Source organism: Cervus canadensis, chromosome 11 (assembly GCF_019320065.1).
Source record: "Cervus canadensis isolate Bull #8, Minnesota chromosome 11, ASM1932006v1, whole genome shotgun sequence".
Classification (NCBI taxonomy): domain Eukaryota; kingdom Metazoa; phylum Chordata; class Mammalia; order Artiodactyla; family Cervidae; genus Cervus; species Cervus canadensis.
Genome location: NC_057396.1, coordinates 58,351,772 through 58,377,481, shown reverse-complemented (window position 1 = coordinate 58,377,481; position 25,710 = coordinate 58,351,772). Strand labels below are relative to the sequence as shown.

The window sequence follows — 25,710 nt, the reverse complement described above, 5'->3', positions numbered from 1 at the left end:
TGAAACTGGATGATGAATACACGAAGGGCTCATTATTCTATTCTCCCCATATTTATGTATGTTTGAAATTATCCACAATAAGCTTTAAAAGATGCTGAAGTTGTCAAAAGCATTGGGACAGTTCAATTTCTGACTTGTCTACAATTTATGGTAACTGACAAATTCACTTTAGCATAGCCTAAATTTCTATCTTGTATCTTCAAGAAATATACCTTTCAAGGTACAAACCACACTCCTATTAACTTGTAACAGACTTTTTACTGTTTAATACTTTTTTTTATAAACACCACAATGTCCCATTATTTAAATTCCTAGGATGTTCTATAAAGTATTGTGCACAAAAATTATAAATCAGCTCTCCTGAGAGAGGCCAATACTTAACAGCAATACACCATCTAATACTCAGTTTCACGAAAGGTTATACAAAAAATGTTTTATTACAAACAGTTTCATACTTAGAGGAACATCTAATATTACAATATGATTGAATCTTTAGGATACATAATTTATTCTTAAAATACACAAGTTATATACAGACACTGGAAACTCAGTCCCCAAAGTACTCAATAAAGACATCTGGGTGACACTTATAGAATTGACCTAACAATTTTTTCTTCTCTTTGGTGGAAAGCTTTGAATCCTCATCAATATTTTTTAGTAAATTCAATAGCTCATCCTTGGTTGTCTTCCTTGTACGGTCAGAATAATCACTTTGATCAATTCTCTGGCAATAAATGTATCCTTAAAGTTTAAAAGTAAAAAGTTCAGTTAATGAATCTAGTCCTCAGATTTAACAAGAAAAAAACCACTTTTACACTTATATATATATATATATATTTTTTTTTTTTCCCCCCACTTTATAAAATGCATGTAAAGGTGCTAAGCACTGCTGACTTTCTAACCCTGTCAGGTTGCTTTTCTGACATAAAAAGGCTCTCTGCTAAGTCTGAATAGCTCTGAGAAGATGGGTTAGGATCTAGCTGAAACTAAAATGCAACTACTTATCCTCGTGAGACATGGAAGGAGTATTTCTCAGATTACCTGTGTCTCTGTTTGGATCTCTTCCCTTCTGAATGTCCATGAGCTTAACACTGACAATTTTATGTAGAGTTCCAGGAATCTTTAAAAAAAAAAAAAAGAAGGCAGCGGCACATGGAACATTACACATTTTAATTTAGTGATCTATTACATAAGCTCAACTTTACTTTCAGAGTTTTACCTTAAAAACATCTTTTTGATGATCCATTAAAAAGAGTACCAGAAGATCAGTTTTGCCTTTGGATAAATTTTTATTGTGAACAATAGCTTTTGAGAATATTCTTTTCACAACCATTCGGTTGTCACTCTGTAAAAGAACATATACCCAATAGAATTTATTTATAAGAATAAATGTAATATAAAAATCAATGTTAAATATTAATGGCTACTATCCATTTCCGCATGCTTGATGCTGATAATGGAATAATATGTCCTGTAAGTATTACAGATACTGAATACAATTAACATTTAGACAAAAGACTTACTTCTTGCTGTAATTTAAATTCAGAAGGATGTGCTGCAACAGCCATGAAATACAACAGTCTTCTAAATTCTTCTCTATTTTGGGAATCCAAAAGCTTTAGAAAGAGCTGAGTAGCTTCTAATGCTATTTCAGTCTTCCCATTCACTTTTGCCAAAAGGAAAAAAATGCTTTAATTTTGACCAGACACAACTATATCAAAGGGAACAAAAGTCAAGCTAAAACTTAAGCTAATCAGTAAACTTATCCAAAATTATGTTCAACAGCAAAACAAAGAGACTAGGAATTACAATGAATGACCAATACCATCAAGAAAGCCTATACTCAAATTGGCAAGTCCTAAGTCCTTGTCATTCACAAATCTTAGGATGTTAAATCTAATGTGGCTTTGTAAATAAATTCTCAGCCCACATTTTCCAATAATTCACAACATTTCAAGGGTATACTATGTATACAGTACTGATATAGCCAACTCTGAAAAAAATAGGATTCTTTGAAATCTGCAATTTGTTTTCAACAAACCACGTGGAACAGTCTGCCTCACTGGTATAGGGACAAAGCAGAGTGTCTGCCATTGTGAAGAGGATGAATGGAGAATGGTGAGTGCTGGTAACACTTGCTGAAAAAGAGACCTGCTACTCTATGCTTATTAAGTTTCCAGTGAATGAGAGCAGCATTCACCTGTAGCAACCAGAAGTCCCTGCATGACTTCAGAGCTCAGTAAAGCTGCTTTCCAAATGAACCCTGCAAGTTTTGGAAAAATACTTTCCATGAATTAGTCTAGATCCACTCCCAGCTTGAAGTAGACCATTTTGGTTAATTTTGGGACAAGAGACTTTATTCTGTTCCCTCCAAAGAGAAATTCTAGTATTCAGTAACATCTTACTTACCTAGGAGTTCTGCAATTCCATTATGAACATCAGATAAGTGATTTAACAGAGGTTCCCTACTACTGTAATATTTGCTAATGGCATCAAACAGAAGTTCTTTCACTAAGTCTATTCTATCTGGTTGCTCAGGAAAGTTTCTGCTTATGTCTACCACCATGTGGTCAGGAAGGTATTCCAAGCAGTCAATTGCTGAAGAGAGCCACTCATCTTCCCTATGAGAGAAAAGAATTATTTTAAAAAGCAAAGGATAACCAATAAACCCATACCTGATTTACTAGCTGTTTCAAGTTTCCTACTAAGATGAATCTCTATACACCTCTCCTGCTGCTATTTGCTGTAAGCCATGTTTGACTGTTTGTGACCCCATGGACTGTAGCCCACCAGGGTTTCATGGGATTTTCCAGGCAAGAATACTGGAATGGGTTGCCATTTCCTGCTCCAGGGGATCTTCCCGACCCGGGAATGAAACCCATGTCTCCTGCCTGGCAGGAGGATTCTTTACCACTGAGCCACCTGGGAAGCCAAGGATATGTATAATTCTTTACAGCTTGTATAATAGATATGTATAATTCTATAGCTGGCCATGTATCACAGATAAAAAGTTGATTTTAGTATGCCTTCACTCTTTTTTAAAGCAAAAACAGAAGCTATCCACTATAATACAAGCCTGAGAAGGACATCAGAATTCAAATTCTACTCCTTAAATTTACTATGGAGGTCCAGAAACTCTAAGTTACTAGCTCAGAGTCCCAGGCAGGACTAGATCCCAGATCTGATTCCTAAACCAGCATTTTTCTGATATAGTGTGGCTTACTTCAAAGCTCTGGGTATGACCTAACATCTCTAACTCTGGCTAGAAGAGAGGAGAGGAAGGCAAGTTAGGGTTTCAAAATAATTAAATGTTAATTAGCCATTTCTAATAAAATCCCAGTCGGGTAACTTAAGAAAATTGCTACATTTTAAGAAACAGAATAACTAACTTTTAATATTCAACTTGTTAATACAGGCTGCAGCAGTACATGAACCAAGAACTTCCAATCTGGGTTTAGAAAAGGCAGAGGAACCAAAGATCAAATTGCCAACATTCAGTGGATCCTGGAGAAAGCTAGGGAATTGCAGAAAAACATCTGCTTCATTGACTATGCTAAAGCCTTTGACTGTGTGGATCACAACAAACTGTGGGAAATTCTAAAAGAGATGGGAGTACCAGACCACCTTACCTGTCTCCTGGGAAAACTGCATGTGCGTCAAGAAGCAACAGAACTGAACATGGAACAACTGACTAATTCAAAATTGGGAAAGGAGTATGACAAGGTGGTGTATTGTCACCCTACTTATTTAACTTACATGCAGAGTACATCATGCAAAATGCTGGCCTAGATGAATCACAAGCTGGAATCAAGACTGCTGGGAGAAATATCAGCAACCTCAGATAGGCAGATGCTAGCACTCTAATGGAAGAAAGGGAAGAGGAACTAAAGAGCCTCTTAATGAGGGTGAAAGAGGAGAGTGAAAAACCTGGCTTGAAACTCAACATTTAAAAAACTAAGATCATGGCATCCAGTCCCATCACTTCGTGGCAAATAGATGGGGAAAAAATTGAAAACAGTGACAGATTTTATTTTCTTGGGCTTCAAAATCACTGCAGACAGTGACTACAGCCATGAAATTAAAAGATGCTTGGTTCTTGGAAGAAAAGCTATGACAAATCTAGACAGTGTATTAAAAAGCAGAGACAGCACTTGGCCAATAAAAGGTCCGTATAGTCAAAGCTATGGTTTTTCCAGCAGTCATGTATGTATGTGAGAACTTGAGAAGGCTGAGCACCAAACTGATACTTTTGAACTGTGGTGCTGGAGAAGACTCTTGAGGGTCCCCTGGACTGCAAGGAGATCCAACCAGTCCATCCTAAAGGAAATCAGTCCTGAATATTCATTGCAAGGACTGATGCTGAAGCGCCAATATTTTGGCCACCTGATGTGAAGAGCTGACTCACTGGAAAAAACCCTGAAGCTGGGAGAGATGGAAGGCAAAAGGAGAAGAGGGCAGCAGAGGATGAGATGGTTAAATAGCATCACCGACTCAATGGACATGAATCTGAGCAAACGCCAGGAGACAGTGAAAGACAGGGGAGCCTGGCATGCTGCAGTCTACAGGGTCGCAAAGAGTCAGACACAACTTATCAACTGAACAACAACAACAAATAGTTTAAAAAAAATCATATCCTCCACTGCTGTGGACTCAGGACAACTAAGTCTGCCACCACCCAGGTCAGGTCACCTCCTGTGACCTGTGGTCATCAGCTTCATCTTAAGATGCAGACAGATGATCTTTAAGGTCAATTTCTGATTCTGCACTCAAAATTTAAGGTAATTATAAAATACCTTCACCTATTAATTTAAATTGTATTAATGGAATTTAAATTCTTATGTTGGGATTATTTTTTTCACATAAGGTTTTAAGCTACCTTTTGACATTCAATTATATTAATAGTTCATTAGAATGTAGAACTGGTGAAGTACTAGAAATGTAAGACCAGACAGCTCTAAGAGACTAGACAGACCTATATTTTAACAAAGAAGGTGGAGCATAATCATTTTCTTCACTTGATATGCAAGTAAGATATATGTTGAAAAAAATGAATATGAAAAATAATGACATTTAAATCTCATCAATTTTGACCAAAGTAATTTTGTTCTTCATTTTTCCCAACAATGATAATATCAACTGACAAAGCATATCTGATTGTATGGACAGAAGAATTCAAAAGATTATCTTAAAACTAATTATCTTCCTACAAATACACTCAAATTATTACAGGTATTTCCACATACTGAGAATCACTGTAAGCCTTGAGAATCCCTCGATCCAGATAGTTCCTGTTGTTGACCAAGTCAGGCTGCCTCTTAGGTTGAGTAACTTTAGGTATCATCTCTTGCCGTTTGAGGAGGGAGTCAAGGAGAGGAAGGTCTATAAGCTGGAGCAGTCGCCCTATTGTTTCTTCTTGCCATACTTCATTAATAACTACACAGGGAAAATGACAAGGGGAAAAGTTAACAATTAATAGTTACTACAGGCTCACCACAGTATCTGCCTATGCAGGTCTAAGTTAATAAATTTGTGGAAAAAGAAAACAAAAGAGAGAGTCAGTTTTATGAAGTGGTTTCTTATAACAAAGGAACAACAATTCAAGATTTGTTTTAAAGTGTAGGAGAATAGACTTTGGACAACAGGAATTCTTTTCATTCTTGTACTGTAAAAAGCAATATGGCTTGATAAGAGATCAAGTCATATAACATGTTAATAAGGACCGTGGAAGAAAGAATGATTCATTCAGTCTGAAAACTCGTCTGAAACTATTGGCTGCAGATTATTCCACTCAGGGTTTCCACAACTGGGATGGGGGAGGGAAGGTGGAAATCTGTCATTAAAACCACATTCCACAGCCATAGACAAAGAAGAACATAAGAATCCTGTTAATGTTTTAATGTAATTTAAAAATTTTTAGTGACTCTAATAAAATCTTAGGGAAAGCTAGAGCTGAGAGCAGATTTTAAATAAAATTTTTAAAAAATCTACATGCAAAACATTTCAGATTTGAACCTCTGCCAGCTGATAGGACAAAAGTCAGTGTTCAGAATTGCAACACTGATCTATTTGTTAAAGATAATAGACCTCTGTTAAAACTTAATATAAACAGCTTTAATACACAGTGTGCTCTTTCTTTGTGCTCTGAATATCTAAATTCTAATAAAGGTTAAGACTGAAAAAATTTAAATAACTTTATTTGAAGTTAGTCTTCTATTCCTTCCTGTATCATCTTTAGCTTACCGTGTGGAGACAAGGTTGCAGAGATATTTACATGAGGAGAGTTGGCAGGCTTTAAACTCAGGTTTTCCCACAGATCCTCTAAACTTGCGGATCTCATATCAGAGGACTTAAATAATGCATCTGCATACCTAAAATGAATTTCATAAATTTTTATTAGTAAGCCCACAGAAATATTTTTGCATTTGAGAGCTAAGAGTTTCTAGACAGTTTATGTATTTCAGAGCAAAAGCATAACAAATGCAAATTCTAAGAGGAGAATAAAATATAAGACATGCCACCTTCTTTCTCAAGCCTGGATATACACTCTAAATAAATTCTCCTTTGAGCACTTAAAGTGATTCAATGACTAAAATTGTGTCTCCAATTTTAAAACACAATCAGACATAGTCAAACTTAATTATGCTCATTGTTTTTATTAGTGATCCCTATTTCCAGGGCCTTCTCTGGTAGACAGTGCTCATCAAATACGGATCTACAATCCCCTATTCATAATTCTGAAACCCAAAAAGCTTTGAAAAATTCAAAGTTGTCTATTCAGAATTCATACAGTGACAAAACCTGTTCTGAGATTATCATAGCCTTTATATCTATCCCAGTTAATATGAATGTTTCCACTGCAGAAATATTAATGTGTTTGATTACCAGATGCTGTCCCAGATCCCCCTAGGAGTGTTATCTGCACGCATGCTCAGCTGTCTGAGCGAGCCCATGGACTGTAGTCTGCCAGGCTCTTTTGTCCATGGAATTCTCCAGGCAAGAATACTGGAGTGGGTTGCCACTTCCTACTCCAGGGGATCTTCCTGACCCAGACATTGAACCCATGTCTTCTGTGTCTAGGAGTGTCATCTAGTAAATGATATATGTATATTATTAGCTTTCTAAAATCTCCAAAGTTCCAAATTTCTATAAGCATCTGTTCCAAAGGTTTCAGATAAAGCATGGGGATCTACATTTGGAAAGTACCATACCCTACCTGTCCTCCTACTTCCTTCGAATACAGAGAAGTAAGTTTTATCATGTTTTACACATAGAATTAAAAAACATTTCAAAGTCAATACACTGTATGCCTGACTTTGGGTCAGATCTGAACTTTAAGAGCTTCAATTACACGGTCACCTCCTCACCATCTAGCTGAGGGGAATAAAAGGCAAAAGTTTTATTTTATGACAAATAACTATGTTAACTATGCACTTATGACCTATATCCATTTCCATCACTGGGTTCTACAATTGTCTTCCTTTAAATGGTTCCTCCTTCTCCACCACTGCTGCCTACTTCCTCCTCATCTGTAGATCACAGTATTGCAATAGATTCCTACCTAGCTCTCCCCATTAGGCTGTCCATATAGCTGCCAGGATGACCTTTCTGAAGGTCAATCTCATCATACTTTGAGTCTTTCTATGGCCTCCCTGACATCTGTGTGATCACATGCAAACTCCCTAAAATGTCCTATGAAATTTTCTGCATTCTGGCTCCTTTCATATTTCACATCTGCTATTTTCTGGATTCTAGTGACAACCCACCTGTTTTGTCTTCACCTCTCCTGTTCTCATTCCACTTTGCGTATAAACTCTCTAATATTCTTTATACTACCATTGTAACTTGAAGCAGGAAAATCAAAATTTGTTGATGATTTCTGCTAAATATATGAACAAATAAGAATTCTAGGAGATATCAAATAAAAGTTCACTCTACTTTATAAAATTTACCCGCAGACCCAGATTTTAGCCTAATTTACTAAAAGATAGTCAGCATCTCACTAAAAAGTAGACAAAATCCTGTAAACATCCCCCCTGCCAATATCCTGAGACTGATTGTGCTAACAAGGTGCCTCTTCCTGCCAATATTAAATGAAAATCTAATATATACTCACCTGGAAGGTGAACATAGTTTGTTTTCTTTCCCTAATTGACTGTCTTGGTTGGGTATCGTCGTGAATCTATAAAGGCTGCAACTACTATCTTCAAATGTGGGTTTTTTGTCTTTTCCGAAGACTTTGGTTGGAACTGCTTCAAATACTTTGTAGTCCATAAGTGCCTGACAAACTCTTACCACTTTGGCCCGAGGAATATCTACATCGCCAAAATATTTATTCTGCATTAGGTGAGAAAAAATGACATCCACAGCTTCTGAACCAACAAAGCAGTCATTGTGTCTTTTTAAATGATGCCTTCGTTTTTTCACCTCCACCTGTGTTTGAAGAGTGTTTATAATGCTGCTCCAAACATATGTAGCTCCAAATGGCTTCTGGGCTACACTGAAACCTGAAATAGGAAAAATCAGAGACTCACCTCGCTCATTTGTAACAAGGTCTAAGCAAGCCTTAAGTAAAAAGTAGCAATCTCCAAAGTTATTAATAAGGAACAATTATGAGGGCAGCCTGTTATTAAAATATGAAATTATTAGTAGCAATTAATTAAAAATTTAGTGCCTACTATACGCTAAACACTGTTCTATGTGTTAGGATACAAGAACGGGCAAAATAAAGTCCCTGTTCTTAAGGACTTAAACACATTTTGTGGGAAGATATAGACAACACGTGTATGTTAGATCAGTGCCAAGAAGGTAAGTAAAGCCAGGTAAGACAGAGAATGCTATTTTAGATGGGAGGTCAGGAAAGACCTCTCTGACAAGGTGATCCCTTAGCAGAAGCCTGAGTAAAATCAGGGGGCAAGCTGTGCAGTTATCTGAGCGAAAAGCCGAGAAAACAGAAAGAGCAAAGGCCTTGAGGAAGAGGGTGGTGCTCTGCTATGAGAACAGGACAGAGGCCACCACAACCTACTCAGGTGACCGAGGAAAAGAACAACAGAGGTGAGATCGGAGAACAGTGAAAACAGGGGTGAGCAGTGCAAATCCAATAGGACCTTGGGGAAGTTACCAATTAAGGAACTCTATTAAATGCCTTACACAAATGATCTAATCTTAGCAACTCTATGAAGCAGACATCGTCGTATTTGAGAAATGGAAAATAGATTCACAGAGGATAAGTACAACTTCTGAACATTATATTGTAATGGTGGTGCTAGGATTTGGTTCAGGGTCTATATGATTTCAAAGCATTTATTAGTCAGATAGATAGCTAGACAGACACATGTGTAGTTATAGATATACATTCACACATAATGCTTGTTGGAATAAACTGATTATTAAAAGCTTCTTATTATGCATGCTCATGAATTAAGTGCTTTGTAAATTAACAGTTTGGTTCCTGCTCAACAGGAGCTTAGAGACTACTGCAGGATAGGAGAAGCACAGAAATAAAGTTAGGTTTTAACCAAATAGAAAAGAAAGAAAACATGCTTTTAAAGATTTATATTTTCCCTTACTTTAATAAATTGATATTTGACACTGCTACAAAGAAGAAAAAGAGAAATAATGAAAAGAAAATGGACCTTAAGTTTTAGCAAGCTAATGGAATTAAATCTAGCTAATAACCAGCTTGCTGGCAAGCTGGCTTGCTCTTTCTTTTTATGAAAACACAGTATACCTTTTCATGTGTTATTTGAATGACCCTCTGAATATTCAGTGTTCTAGTTTTTAAGCCCTCGTTTTTGTTAAGTATACAACTTCCTTTATTTTCAAGATATTTGGCAAAGAAATTGAAAGCTGATTATTTCCCTTGTGCGAGCATGCTAAGTCGCTTCAGTCATGTCTGACTCTTTGCAACCCCATGGACCATAGCCCACAAGGCTCTCTGTCCATGGGATTCTCCAGGCAAGAATACTGGACTGGGTTGCCATGCCCTCCTCCAGGGAATCCTCCCAACCCAGGGATCAAACTCAGGTCTCCTGCATTACAGGTAGACTCTTAACTGTCTGAGCTACCAGGGAAGCCTTATTCCCTTAGTTCAGTTCAGTTCAGTTCATTTCAGTCGCTCAGTCATGTCTGACTCTTTGCGACCCCATGAATCACAGCACGCCAGGCCTCCATGTCCATCACCAGCTCCCGGAGCTTACTCAAACTCATGCCCATCAAGTCGGTGATGCCATCCAGCCATCTCATCCTCTGTCGTCCCCGTCTCCTCCTGCCCCCAATCCCTCCTACCATCAGGGTCTTTTCCAGTGAGTCAACTCTTTGCATGAGGTAGCCAAAGTATTGGAGCTTCAGCATCAGTCCTTCCAATGAACACCCAGGACTGATCTCCTTCAGGATGGACTGGTTGGATCTCCTTGCAGTCCAAGGGACTCTCATGAGTCTTCTCCAACACCACAGTTCAAAAGCATCAATTCTTCAGTGCTCAGCTTTCTTCACGGTCCAACTCTCACATCCATATATGACCACAGGAAAAACCATAGCCTTGACTAGACGGACCTTTGTTGGCAAAGTAATGTCTCTGCTTTTTAATATGCTGTCTAGGTTGGTCATAACTTTCCTTCCAAGGAGTAAGCATCTTTTAATTTCATGGCTGCAATCACCATCTGCAGTGATTTTGGAGCCCAAAAAAATGAAGTCTGACACTGTTTCCACTGTTTCCCCATCTATTTCCCATGAAGTGATGGGACCAGATGCCATGATCTTAGTTTTCTGAATGTTGAGCTTTAAGCCAACTTTTTCCCTTAAGGCAGTCTAAACAAGAAAAACAATATGCAACAGTACAACAGTAAAGAATAAAGGTAATTATAATTAAAGAAACTCTTACTTGAAACAACCTTCCTTCCTTTTTCAAATAGAATGTGTAAGATTGAAAGCAAAGATAAGTTTCTGAGGCACATTAAAACTCCACCTGGGAATTCCCTTGGCAGTCGAGGGGTTGGGACTCCATGCTTCCACTGTGGGGGGCCTGGTTTCGATCCCTGACTAGGAAACTAAAATCCCATAAGCTTTGTGGTATGGCTGGGGAAAAAACCTCAACTCAATGCACAAGTCATAAATTTTAAGTGGGTCATTGGAAATTCATCTTTTGTGTTGAAATAAATATAGGGACTGCAGTGAACCATAGTGTATTCATTTATAGTATAATTTTGTATCTACCATAAAAATACAGACTTGATGTACTCCTTTTCCTATTTGGAACCAGTCTGTTGTTCCATGTCCAGTTCTAACTGCTGCTTCCTGACCTGCATACAGATTTCTCAAGAGGCAGGTCAGGTGGTCTGGTATTCCCATTTCTTTCAGAATTTTCCACAGTTTATTGTGATCCACACAATCAAAGGCTTTGGCATAGTCAATAATGCAGAAATAGCTGTTTTTCTGGAACTCTCTTGCTTTTTCGATGATCCAGTGGATGCTGGCAATTTGATCTCTGGTTCCTCTGCCTTTTTTAAAAACCAGCTTGAAAAAAATAAATAAATAAAACCAGCTTGAAAATCTGGAAGTTCACGGTTCACATATTGCTGAAGCCTGGCTTGGAGAATTTTGAGCATTACTTTACTAGCGTGTGAGATGAATGCAATTGTGCAGTAGTTTGAGCATTCTTTGGCATTGCCTTTCTTTGGGATGGGAATGAAAACTGACCTTTTCCAGTCCTATGGCCACTGCTGAGTTTTCCAAATTTGCTGGCATATTGAGTGCAGCACTTTCACAGCATCATCTTTCAGGATTTGAAATAGCTCAACTGGAATTCCATCACCTCCACTAGCTTTGTTCATAGTGATGCTTCCTAAAGCCCACTTGACTTCACATTCCAGGATATCTGGCTCTAGGTGAGTGATCACATCATCATGATTATCTGGGTCGTGAAGATCTTTTTTGTACAGTTCTTCTGTACATTCTTACTACCTCTTCTTAATATCTTCTGCTTCTGTTAGGTCCATACCATTTCTGTCCTTTATCGAGCCCATCTTTGCATGAAATGTTCCCCTGGTATCTCTAATTTTCTTGAAGAGATCTCTAGTCTTTCCAATTCTACTGTTTTCTTCTATTTCTTTGTATTGATCACTGAGGAAGGCTTTCTTATTTCTCCTTGCTATTCTTTGGAAATCTGCATTCAAATGGATATATTTTTCCTTTTCTCCTTTTCTTTTTTTTTTTTTTGCTTCTCTTCTTTTCACAGCTATTTGTAAGGCCTCCTCAGACAACCATTTTGCCTTTTTGCGTTTCTTTTTCTTGGGGATGGTTGTGATCCCTGTCTCCTGTACAATATCACAAACCTCTGTCCATAGTTTATCAAGCACTCTATCAGACTGAGTCTCTAAAATCTATTTCTCGCTTCTACTGTATAATATTAAGGGATTTGATTTAGGTCATACCTGAATGGTCTAGTGGTTTTCCCTACTTTATTCAATTTAAGTCTGAATTTGGCAATAAGGAGTTCATGATCTGAGCCACAGTCAGTTCTGGTCTTGTTTTTGCTGACTGTATAGACCTTTTCCATCTTTGCCTGCAAAGAATATAATCAATCTAATTTTAGTGTTGACCATCTGGTGATGTCCATGTGTAGAGTCTTCTCTTGTGTTGTTGGAAGAGGGTGTTTGCTATGACCAGTGGGTTCTCTTGGCAAAACTCTATTAACCTTTGCCCTGCTTCATTCTGTACTGCAACAGCCAAAGTTGCCTGTTACCCCAGGTGTTTCTTGACTTCCTACTTTTGCATTCCAGTCCCCTGTAATGAAAAGGACATCTTTTTTGGGTGTTAGTTCTAGAAGGTCTTGTAGATCTTCATAGAACTATTCAACTTCAGCTTCTTCAGCATTACTGGTCGGGGCACAGACTTGGATTACCATGATATTGAATGGTTTGCCTTGGAAATGAACAGAGATCATTCTATCATTTTTGAGATTGCATCCAAGTACTGCATTTCAGACTCTTTTGTTGACTATGATGGCTACTCCATTACTTCTAAGGGATTCTTGCCCACAGTAGTAGATATTAATTGTCATCTGAGTTAAATTCACCCATTTCAGTCCATTTTAATTCGCTAATTCCTAAAATGTCAATGTTCATTCTTGCCGTTTCCTGTTTGACCACTTCCAATTTGCCTTGATTCATGGATCTAACATTCCAGGTTCCTATGCAATATAGCTCCTTACAGCATCAGACCTTGCTGCCATCACCAGTCACATCCACAACTGGGTGTTGTTTTTGCTTTGGCTCTGTCTCTTCATTCTTTCTGGAGTTACTTCTCCACTGATCTCCAGTAGCATATTGGGCACCTACCAACCTGGGTAATTCATCTTTCAGTGTCCTATCTTTTTGCCTTTTCATACTGTTCATGTTTCATTCTGTTTCATCAAAGAGCCTCTTGATGAAAGTAAAAGAAGAGTGAAAAAGTTGGCTTAAAGCTCAACGTTCAGGAAACAAAGATCATGGCGTCTGGTCCCCTCACTTCATGGCAAATAGATGGGAGAAACAGTGGCAGACTTCATTTTTGGGGGCTCCAAAATTACTGAAGATGGTGACTGTGCCATGAAATTAAAAGACACTTACTCCTTGGAAGAAAAGTTATGACCAACCTAGACAACATATTAAAAAGCAAAGATGTTACTTTGCCAACAAAGGTCCGTCTAGTCAAGGCTATCGTTTTTCCAGTAATCATGTATGGATGTGAGAGGTGGACTATAAGGAAAGCTGAGCGCCGAAGAATTGATGCTTTTGAACTGTGGTGTTGGAGAAGACTATTGAGAGTCCCTTGGACTGCAAGGAGATCCAACCAGTCCATCCTAAAGGAAATCAGTCCTGAATATTCATTGGAAGGACTGATGTTGAAGCTGAAGCTCCAATACTTTGGCCACCTGATGCAAAGAGCTGACTCATTTGAAAAAACGCTGATGCTAGGAAAGATTGAAGGCGGGAGGAGAAGGGGACAACAGAGGATGAGATGGTTGGATGGCAACTGATTCAATGAACATGAGTCTGAGTAAACTCCAGGAGTTGGTGATGGACAGGGAGGTCTGGCGTGCTGCAGTCCATGGGGTTACAAAGAGTCAGACATGACTGAGTGACTGAACTGACTGACTGACCATAAAAATTACTAAGAGATAACAAACACAAAAAACCCTTAACTATTTGTTTGTATTATTTTTAATACCAAAAGTATATGCATAATTTTACTATGGGCTTCCCTGGTGGTTCAGCTGGTAAAGAATCTGCCTGCAACGCGGGAGACCCTGGTTCGATCCCTGGGTTGGGAAGATTCCCTGGAGAGGGAAATGCTATCCACTCCAGTATTCTGACTTGGAGAACTCCATGGACTATACAGTCCATGGGGTTGCAAAGAGTGGGACACAACTGAGCACCTTTCACTTTTTCACTCTCAATTTTACTGTCTACCCATTATTATGATATTAGTTTAAATTATCAGCAAGATTGTTTTTAATTATCAAAATATTTTAAAATTCCAGATACTTCATAATGCATTACTAAACAAAGAAGGAAGTAACTGATGCCACTTTCCCAAATATGTGAGTAGTTTTAAGAGGTGAATTAGGGAGATTCGACTAAGTAAATCAAGTTGAAACTAAATTTACTACTGGTACTGCAGTTAGTTGGGCTTCCCAGGTGGTGCTAGTGGTAAAGAACCCACCTGCCAATGCAGGAGACGTAAGAGATGTGAGTTCAATTCCTGGGTGGGGAAGATCCCCTGGAGGAGAGCATTGCAACCCACTCCAGTATTCTTGCTTAGAGAATCCCCATGGACAGAGGAGCCTGACGGGCTACAGCCCATAGGGTTGCAAAGAGTTGGAGATGACTCAAGTGACTTAACATGCACGCATGCACTACCATTAGTATCTACTGAGTAGAGCCAGAATCACACACTGGATGGAATCTCAAAATGCGTCCAGGTCATTTCCCTGGTATCCAGAACTAGTAGTGGCTGTACTGTTTTCAGTCACTATGACTACATAAAAGGAGGATTAGCACTTAATATTCTTAACTTCCCTGGTGGCTATGAGGGTAAAGCGTCTGCCTACAATGTGGGAGACCTGGATTCAATCCCTGGGTTGGAAAGATCTCCTGGAGAAGGAAATGGCAACCCACTCCAGTGTTCTTGCCTGGAAAAACCCATGGACAGAGGAGCCTGGAAGGCTACAGTCCATGGGGTCACAAAGAGTCGGACACAACTGAGTGACTTCACTTTCACCTTTTCACTAATTCTTAACTTCCTAAAATACCAGAGACTATAGCTGAGATTTAAATGAACTTAATATTTGCTTGTTAGTCTTTTTTCAAATCTTCAATATATTAACACTAGCTAACATCTGAGGACTTACAATATAACAAGCTCTGCCTTCTCTCATTTAATCCTAATAAACTTCTCTGAAATAGTTATTAATAATCTTATTTTTAAGAAATTGAGGCTCAGTGATTTAAACTTATCTTCAGTTTTATGCTACTAAATATATATTAGCATTTCCTAATATGTAAATATAAATATATTAAAAGTAAGTCACCAGATAGTTTTAGCATTAAACTTTCACTGAAGACTTGGATTAACTGAAAGACTTTTAAGTGAGCCTATGAGATAAAATAAACAAAAAACAACTTTAAGATTTGTAAATCCTTAACCAAGCTATTTAGAAACACTTAGTAGTCATTAATCCTAAAATAAAGATAGGTATCATAAATTCTATGATATACTATCCACAGTACACAGGAAAGGAAAATAAGCAAGGTTTAAACTTGCAGAGCTCAGACGGCCTATTAAGTACCAACAAAAAAGACTTCTGGGCTAGTAATAATATTAAAGATGAAACATATATAACAACAGTTAAGCTATAAGGAAGCATACAAATCCTAAGGGATAAAGCTGACTCACTTATTAATTTGAGATCAATAAGACAACTGATGGGGGTGAGAGCCTCAATGGCGTGAAAATGGCTAATCTTCACAGGGGAATTAGGATATACAGAATATATTTCCCCATATTAACTTGCTGTTTAAATATGGGAAATCAGGAAGTCTTGCAGGTTGGATAACACAGTATAAAAGATTAAAGAGCAGGTCAGAGCAGGGCAGTAGGCACCTGTGAGCCACACAGCGCTTCTAGAGTCCTCCAGGCATAACACAACTCAGCCCTTTCGGGTCCTTTCTGTTCTCACTGACCATTAATTTGCAACCATTGCATCCTGGGATATTTCCCCTCAAGCATCACCACCCACAGACCCAAACTAGCTCATGTTCATACAGATACTTTAAAACATAATATACCCTGGACTTGAGGAGTTAATGTGCCAAAACCCACACTAGGATAACCTGTTTTTCTAATGCTGACTTCACTAGTTGAACACAAATCCCCCACATACTGGTTTGAAACTTCGAATTGATCATCATCCAAGAGCTGAAATGAACACTGGGATCACTGACCATGGCCCAGTAAGAAGAATTACTGAGACTTCTAAACAGGAGTCAAGGGACCAGAAGTATAAAATGAATGCTTTTAAGTCTAGCCAGCAGAATTTAAGTTTCAGCTTATCCTTAGACTTCACTTGCATATGAGCTGGACAATTTTTTAAAATTCACCACTATCTACAATGATGCTTCTTCGTTTACCATTTGGTTAAGCATGTTGTAAAGACATCATAACCTAATGATCAAAGTCTATAGAGAACAGCTGCGACAACTCTGAATAAGAGACGTAACTTTTATAATGTGGTTCCTTCATTTACTGATACAAGAGTGAAACACTATTTTTATGGTAGGTTTCAGGTCTAAGCTGATTTAGAGGATTTTAGAGACTAAAACAGATCACTCTCCATTTAGATATGGACACTTAAATCAAACAAAATATAAGAAGCGAAGCACAGGAACAAATTTGATCTGTCAGATAAAAAGCTTTGAGAAGCTATCAAGAGGCTCAGAAATTGTTTGAAACTAGGTCTAGAACATACTACACATGCTCTTCAGCATTACATAAGTCTAGGCTAGTTAACATTCAGTTTTCAAGCAGGTTCATCATTATCTGCTTGAAAACAAGAGCTATTTTTCAAAGGCAAAGATCGATCCTTTTCATGTATTTGAAATCTACCCAAAAAAGTTTACCAGCCACAAAAAGTTAAACTTCTAATATTGAACTGACATGTATTTGTAATAACACTAATAATCATCTTTACTTTTTAAAAATGCATGCTAAATAATCAAGCTATTATAGTAATAATTCCCTAAAAATCAAGTTATAAGGCAGACAGGTCAAGAAATTACATTTACTCGTACGTCACAAGCAAGTAATGAGTATCAGCCATGATCTGTATAGTCAGTTTTAACTACGGCCCTGCTATGAGAACCAATATAAGGGTGAAAACAATTCTGTAATCATTTCAAATAGATTAACTCCTTAGAAGATCAACAGATATTATAAAACTGGATCCGAATACTTGACCCCAATGTAAGGTAAATATACACACAATGTTACTAAAACATGTTACTTCAAAATTAGTATGTAACAATTTTATTTTCATTTTTGAGCATTAAACTGCCCCCTCTCCCCCAACACACACACAAAAGAATTCAGACAGCTTATGTTCGGCATATTTTGCACAAAAACTTGAAGAAACAGTGAGCTAGTGCCTTGTTGTTGTCGTTTAGTCACTGAGTCATGTCTAGCTCTTTCAAGACCCTTCCTCTGTCCATTGGATCTCTCAGGCAGGATTACTGGAGTGGGTTGCCATTTGCTTCTCCAGGGAATCTTCCTGACCCAGGGATGGAACCCGCATCTCCTGAGCCACTAGGGAAGCCCATTTCTTTCAAATTTCCTTATAGTTCACAAAGGTTCAAATTATTCAATACTTGTTAGTTGCAGATTATTGCCAACTATTAAAATATTTTAAAGAAGGGTTAACACAGCGGTTCCTAGTGGGTGATTTTACCTCCTGCCCCAGACATTTGGCAGTGTCTGGAGCCATTTTTGGCTCTATATGCCGAGGAGGGGGAGGTGCTACTGATGTTTAGTGGGTAGAGGGGCCAGGGACACAGCTTAACATCATACAGTGACAGGCCAGCCTCCACAACAACAAAGAAAATGTCAACAACGCTGAAGCTCAGAAACCCTGGGTTAAGTGAATACTGTTTAGACATGGAAAGTTGCATTAATGCAGCAGGCCTAATGCTGGGTTCTGTGAATAGAGAAAGACAACAGCTTGGGTTTTAGAGACCCAGAGAACTGGGTTCTATTCTTGGCTCCATCATTACTAATAATGCAATCGTGGGCAAGCCGCCTAACTTTTCTGGCGCAAAACATAGCTAATTCCACTTCTCTCAGTTATTGTGAGGGTCATCTGAGACATATGTAAAGTGGCTGGCACATATCCAGCAATTAACAGATGCATAGAAATGAAAGAAGAGACTGTCTCAGTCTAGAAAAGCCAAAGGAGATGTGGATTTACAGTAAAGTATCATAATATCCTGGATGGGACCCTGGAACAGAAAAAGGATATTCAGCAAAAACTAAGAAAAGCTGAGTAAAAGTATGGATATCAATACCAGTTCACTAACTGTGACAAATGTACTGTACTAACAAAACAGTGTGTTAGTAGTCAGCGTGCTCGTGTTCAGTCATGTCCCACTCTTTGCGACCCCATGGACTGTAGCCCGTCAGCCTCCTCTGTCCATGGGATTCTCCAGGCAAGAATAGCTGGAGTAGGTTGCCATTTCCTCCTCCAGGCGATCTTGCTGACCCAGGGACTGAACTTTCATCTACCTGTCTGGCAGGCGGATTCTTTACCATTGCGCTACCAGGGAAGCCCTAATGTAAGATGTCAATAATAAGGGAATCTGAGTGAAGGGTATATGGGAACTCCATGCACCAACTTCATGACTTTTTGTAAATCTAGATCTATTCTAAAAATTTGTAAATTCATTTAAAAAGTGAAAAATAAGGAGGATCTCTTTCTTCCTCTTCCTTTCTCTGAACTAAGGGGACACAGTCTCCACCTTCATTTACCCTTTACCCATTCCTACCACCTGGGTGATGATGTCAAACTCTGAACAGCAGTCAATCAAAGATCACCAGCAGATGAGAAGACAAATGTGACTCATACCAGAAGATTTAACTCTGCATCAGAAGATAAGTACATAAAATCCAAAATCACTTAGGATTGGGAGAATTGTATTTAAGAATTACTTTTATTTTTCAAAAGAGCTTTTAAAACATAACTCACAGAACTAAGACAAAGGAAAAGAATGACGTTTGTTGGACATTAACCAAAATCTCATGAAAATAGATAAATGTAGCGAGCTGGGCTTTAGGTGTTAAACTAGGCAGCTGCGACTGAGTGGGGAAAACTTCCTATGCACCAATACCAATATCAACACTTTTACTGTATATTGCTTTTGGTTAGCCCAAAGTTTGTCTTCCTCTTACACAGCATTAGAGATGTCACATTGAAGACTGACACTGCCTCTGAAAAGAAGGCTGCAGGTAAGCTATGTAAAATAAATAAAGAACAATTTTAAAATATGTTTAGAGAACTAGCAACAAAAGTAGGCACTGGCCCTTGCTTTAATTCATACAGATTAATGAAACAGCATATGGGAAGTACTTGAGCTCCCTGGAAAAGTGATACCAGGTGAATTCAAAGAATTAGGTTACAGTTAGAAAGGGATAACAGGATAACATACCACTTTCTTGTCTATATTAAAAAACAAATGTCTTCAAAAGACTTACTAAAAGTTAGCATACAGACTTTATTTCTTCTACATAAATCAGGTCCCTGGTTGTTACAGCCCCTTTAAACTATGGAAGAATTATTAATAGGTAGAGAAACATACAAAGCTGCTTGCCAGAGCATACAGAAAGAGAATGGCAAGGAACCAAGAACCACAGGCTCCCATTACGGCACTCACAAGGACTGACAAGGCTCCTGAAGAGTGGGAGGGGGATTAACATAGGATAACAGGTAGGGTTCCAACTGCAGCAAGCAAAACAGATGAGAAAAGGCAGCGGGCCCTTCTCGGCCCACTGCACCTGGTGTGCAGGAGACAGTGGTTCTTTCCTTCGGTTCAAATTCGATAACCAACATTTCAACTCTTTCCTCTGAGAGTCATCTATTTAATTTTGAATACATATTCCCTTATCATAAGAACCTGTTCACTAATGACCAAAGCTCAGAATTGTTATTTTGGCTGTTAGAGAAGACAAGGCTTTTAATCATGTAAAATTTGGGAATTTCACTCAGAAAGTAAGCCTAAAGATTTCTCAAGACTGTTGCCAATATTGTTTGATGCTATACTCTTAAACAATGAAGTATTCCCATTCTCTTCACACTGTAAACGTGAGAAATTCTGAATGTACCCATCATATGGGTATTTGAATCCTTTCAATTGGAGAGTAAGATCAATATTAAGATAGTTCTTAGAAAAGTACAAATGAGAAGTGGTTGTCTATCACAATTTATCATTAGCATTTTGAAAATTAAAAGGAGCATTTCTAATTTTAAGTAAAACACAAAATCAGGGCCACTAAGATGTATCCAATTTTACCCACGTCGATCCACTGACCACTGTCACCTTGAGGGAGGACGCACAAGTTCAATGGTTTGCTTTTTCACAAATGAAAGACTTAATAATAAGGGAACTTATGCTTATCCTATACGCATCCCACATAGTAGCTACAGAAAGGGGCGGGGGCGGAGTGTAACTTTTCTAAAAGGAAAACAAGAAAGCCAAGTGTTATCCGGACGCCTTAACTCTATCTACTGAGATGTAGGGTATGCTAGAATCGGAATTTTAACATATCGGGAATTTTAACTGATCATCCGATTCCGTTCAATTGTTTGGACACTTAAAGAAACCAACATGTAGCTTACTAACATCCTAAGTAACCTGCCCCCTAAGACATGATTAAGCTGGCAAAATTCACTGTCTCCCCTAATCTCAAGCAACCACTGAAAATCAAAAACTTCTGTTCATTTTAATACTGCTCCTCCGGAAAGCGTAACTAATAAATGCCTCTTATGCCAAGTTCCTGTCGGTAGAACTTAAACTTATACTAACAGAAACTTCTCACAGCCCTCCCAGGAAGTCTGGGGAACAAAGCGGGCAAGAGAGGCATTCGGCCCCTGGCTACACCGTGGAGACACGGTGTGTGGCTCAGACAGTCACCAGTAACGATGCGGAGCCCGTTTGGAGACCTACTGAGAATGCCCAGCAGGCAGCTGGCGCACAGACTCGCGCGCGGCGAAGTTCAAGTCTGAGGAACTTAGGAGAAAGCTGGCTGCGAGGACAGCAGGCTCCGGCGCGTCAGCCCACCCGCGCGGACGCGGGTCCAAAGAGCCACAGCAGTGCGGGGGCTCGCGGAGGCCGCTGCAGACCTGGCTGTATCCCGGGGGGTCGCCGCCCGGGCGAGAACCGCAGCCTGCGTCCCCCCGCCCGCCTCTTAGCCCCCACCGTTTCCGGACCGGGTCCTTGGCACCTACCGGGAGGCCTCTGTGCCGGACTCTGGAAAGCCGACAGGTTCAGCGCCGCCGCCTTCTCCCGCACTGTCGCCATGGCCGCAGCCGCCGGGACACGACCGCCTCAGACAACCGCACCGCGAAGTGGGCGCCCGCGTTGGAGCAGCCAGTTAACTGGCCCGGGATGGGGCGGGGCTCCCGCCAGGCCCCGCCCCCGTCGCGCTCCGCTCGCCGCCGATCACGTGCCGGCCGCGGCCCACGGTAACCTGCGGCCCCGCGAGCGAGGGCAAGGTGGGGCCCCGCCCTGGAGGCAGCCAGGTGGGAAGCGTTTCGGTGTGCTGAGCCCTGCGAGTCCGCGCCGGCCCCATGCAACCAGCCTGCCGCCGCCGTCTGCACAGCCCACGCGCAAGCAGGCGGACGCGCCCAGGCTCAGGCCAGCTTCGGGGAAAGGCGCACCCCCCGTGGGTTAGCTCTGTTGCTTAACTGCCCTCACCTGTGGCGCGGGGGCAATGTCAGTACCCGCTTCACGGAATATTTTTATGACGATTACACGAGCTAATTCATGTATTTTAGTTGTTGGGTCTGGAACATAAGTGCTTAAAATTCTGTCATGGTGATAAATGCCTCGAATTTTTCACGCATCCCTTCCTGTAAAGAACCAATCTTTTTCTGGCCCGGGAGAGCAATGTCTAGAGTTCACAGTCAGGAGGGCAGCTGGCTGGCCTTGGGGCTGGCTGCCAAGGAAATCGGTGCCGCCTCCAAAATAACCCTGGGTCAAGTGGGTTAGGGACAGAGCTAGGAAAGAAGGGAAGGGGGGCTGTTGAGGGGAAGTTGAGAACAGGAAATCCAGGGACCCAGTGCTGGGGTATCTCAGGTGAGTGGTCTGAGACCAATAATTTAGTTGCCAGATTCTTGCGCCCCCGTTTTACTCCCGAAGCTTGGGGATTTAGCAATCATTTTAAACCTTTGGCACACATAATAAATGTCTTTTCAGAAGGAGGGTGCCCGTGTGAACAGATTATTAAATCAGAATAGGTTTTATGTGGGAGTTAGCTTATTGGAGAAAGCTCCGACACGTAGTTCCTTCAAAATGCTTAGAAGAATACATATATGTGGTTATTTCAAAAAACACTTGCCGAGAAACTGCGACCCTGGGGACCCCAGTTGAGTAGGTTAGACATGGGCTTCTAAAATTTAGAAACTGGTGCCAGGATTGCCCTTTTTTATGTGCTCTCTCCCCCTGGTGGCAGTAAAACCCAGTCTCACCTCTGTTCAAGAAATTTCCTTGTCCTTTCTCTGTTGACTCCTGCTCACAGAGATAAGATACCATTTAGGAGGGATTTCAGGTACCCAGCAGACCGGTTAGCTGTAATCTACCCCGTACTGTGTAACTGAATGCACAAGTCCCTCCTCACTATTTGGGAGATAAAACGCTCATCCTATTTGTGAAAACAAATCTTGACAAACACTAATACTGGATCTTTTGAAAAAGGCAGGTGACCTCAGTGACTACTTTGGTGATTTATATAACATTTCAAAGAATTATCTTGCGAAATGCTCTTTTTCACTTGTCCACATTTTATGCATTTTGGAGGCCTAATTCAAATTCCACCTTTTTTGCTGGACAGATATTTCCAGGTTACACTGATATATTCCTTCTCTTCTCAGGCTTCCTGGATAGCTCAGCTGGTAAAGAATCAAGTTCCCCGGAGAAGGGATAGACTACCCACGTGTTTTCTTGTGGGCTTCTCTGGTGGCTCAGAGGGTAAAGAATCTGCCTGCAATGCAGGAGACTTGGGTTCAATCCCTGGGTTGGGAAGATCCCCTGGAGGAGGGCTTGGCAACCACTCTAGTAATCTTGCCTGGAGAATCCCCCCTGGCAGGCTACAGTCCATAGGGTTGAAAAGAGTCAGACAGGACTGAGCAATTGAGCACACTACATTCCTTTTCCAGAGGTGCATGGCATTTATCAAATACATTACTGTTTATGGCCCTGTTATAGTGATACTGCCTAATTATTTCAGCACACACATCTCGATTGCCTAACAAAGTTGGGAAACTGTCCAGGGCAAGGAGCATATCTTAACCGCTTAGATTTCTTTCAGTATCTGTCGTATTAGGCAGATAGAAGATGTCTTATATAGTAATGATTATCCTCATTAAGATACACTGGTTTTAAAAATACCAGCTTCATGCTTTTAAATTTAATGTTTAGGAACCTCAAAGAAAAACATTAAAAATGTCTCTCATATCATATCTAGAAGTATCACAGTTTCTGACATGAAATTTCATCCATCCCTTTAAAATGATTGTTACTGATTTTGTTATTTCATTTTTATTGATTATTTTTCATACTAATGTGTCAAGACAATATTATGTTTGGCATGTGGGAAAACTTCACTTGGTCTAACTTGTCTAAACCAGTTAAGAGATAGGAAACAGAACTGTTCTGGTGCAATCCTGTATAAACACACACACCACACCACACTAAATCACCTCAAAACAAATAACCAGCACTACTGTTTTCTCTAGCAGTGAAAACTAGAAATGTTAAAAAAAATGATGAATAAAAATCTTTTGGAGTTTTTGAAAAAAACTTTGTTATTGAGATAGCAATTTAGTGCCATTTTCCACAATTATTTGGGCTTCCCTGGTAGCTCAAACCATAAAGAATCTGACTGCAATGAGGGAGATCCAGGTTTGATCCCTGGGTCAGGAAGACCCCCTGGAGGAGGACATGGCAACCCACTCCAGTATTCTTGCCTGGAGAATTCCATGGACAGAGGAGCCTGGCGGGCTCCATGGGGTCTCAAAGAGTTGAACACAACTGAGCAACTAACACGTCACTATTAAAACATGGAAAGTGTAATTTTTAAATTTTCACCTCAAATTTTAGCTAAATCAGACTTCAGGCCCATTCTTAACCAAGGCTTACCCTCCCCAAATTTGCTGTAGTGGACTCTTTGTGTTTTAGGACTTGTATCCCTCTCATATTCATTCCCATTTTCGGTGACCAAGTGGTTGGGGAAATGAGGAGGAGGGCATAGAAAACAGAAAGATTTGTTCCTTCTGTTTTCTAGAAAGGATCTGATACACAATTCACAAAGCTGACTGCTTGGTTTCCAGTCCACGACACTGAATATTTCCCCTGTCTCGCTGCTTGTTATTCCTCGGTCTCCTCTCCTCTGATACCTCCTCTTTTCCCTGACTACCAATAATATTCAGGTTTCCTAAGGTCTGTCAGACCTTTGTCCTCTTCTCTACCATTCACTCCATCAGCCAGTCTCAGGTTTTATTATTTTTTAATAGTACCTACCTCAGAGGTACTATTATTTTTTTAAATATTTATTTATATATTTGGCGTGCCAAGTCTTCGTTTCAGAGCTCCTGATCTTTAGGTGTGGCATTCGAACTCTTAGTTGCAACATATGGGATGTAGTTCTCCAACCTGGGATCAAACCTAGGCTCCCTACATTGGGAGCACAGTTTTAGCCCCTGGACTACCAGGGAAGTCCCAGTCACTTGTTTTTAAAAACTATTTGAAGGCTTCCCAGATTTTATCTCTACTGTAAACATTTCATTAAAACTGCAGCCTCATTTATCTGGCTGCCCACTTTACATCTCCACTTGGATGTCCAAGAAGCATCCCAAACTTAAGAAGTTCAAAACCAAACTCCTGATCTTTCCCCTCAAAATCTCTTCTGTCAGACTTTCTCCCGCTAGGTTAGTAACAACCTCAGCTCTCTAGTAGCTCAGGCCAAAAATCTTGAAGTCATCTTTGACCAATATTGTTGTTGTTGTTAAGTCGCTAAATCGTGTCCAACTCTTTGCAACCCCATGGACTGCATGGGGTTGCCTATCCTTCAGTGTCTCGAAGAGTTTGCTCAAATGTCCACTGAGTTTGCTCAAATGTCCGTTGAGTCCATGATGCCATCCAACCATCTCATCCTCTGGCGCTACTTTCTCCTCTTGCCCTCAATCTTTCCCAGCACCAGGGGCTTTTCCAATGAGTCAGTTCTTCTCATCACAAGGCCAGAGTATTGGAGCTTCAGCTTTAGCTTCAGTCCTTCCAATGAACACCCAGGACTGATCTCCTTTAGGATGGACTGGTTTGATTTCCTTGCAGTCCAAGGGACTCTCAAGAGTCTTCTCCAGCACCACAGTTAGAAAGTACCAATTCTTCGGCGCCCAGCTTTCTTTATAGTCCA

General features: G+C 40.0%; 1 protein-coding gene across 1 annotated transcript; it reads right to left on the bottom strand.

Moving 5' to 3' along the window:
* Nucleotides 1–418: 418 nt before the first annotated feature.
* On the bottom strand, nt 419–21,680 carry DEPDC7 (DEP domain containing 7). Its single transcript, XM_043482579.1, has 9 exons — nt 21,527–21,680; nt 8,114–8,504; nt 6,241–6,368; nt 5,244–5,433; nt 2,410–2,621; nt 1,524–1,666; nt 1,220–1,345; nt 1,042–1,120; nt 419–741 (listed from the first exon to the last, which is right to left on the bottom strand). The coding sequence occupies exons 1-9, from the start codon at nt 21,597–21,599 to the stop codon at nt 548–550; spliced, it is 1,536 nt and encodes a 511-aa protein (XP_043338514.1). The 5' UTR covers nt 21,600–21,680; the 3' UTR covers nt 419–547.
* Between the last annotated feature and the right edge of the window lie 4,030 nt (nt 21,681–25,710).

Bases quoted from the DNA above. Each gene is read 5' to 3' on its own strand.
- DEPDC7 (XM_043482579.1), bottom strand. From the start codon at position 21,599: ATGGCGACAGTGCGGGAGAAGGCGGCGGCGCTGAACCTGTCGGCTTTC. The intron at 6,369-8,113 runs GTGAGTATATAT...AATTCATTTTAG, and splicing joins AAACTATGTTCACCTTCCAG to GTATGCAGATGCATTATTTA. The intron at 1,346-1,523 runs GTAAGTCTTTTG...GTTCTTTTACAG, and splicing joins AATTTAAATTACAGCAAGAA to AGTGACAACCGAATGGTTGT.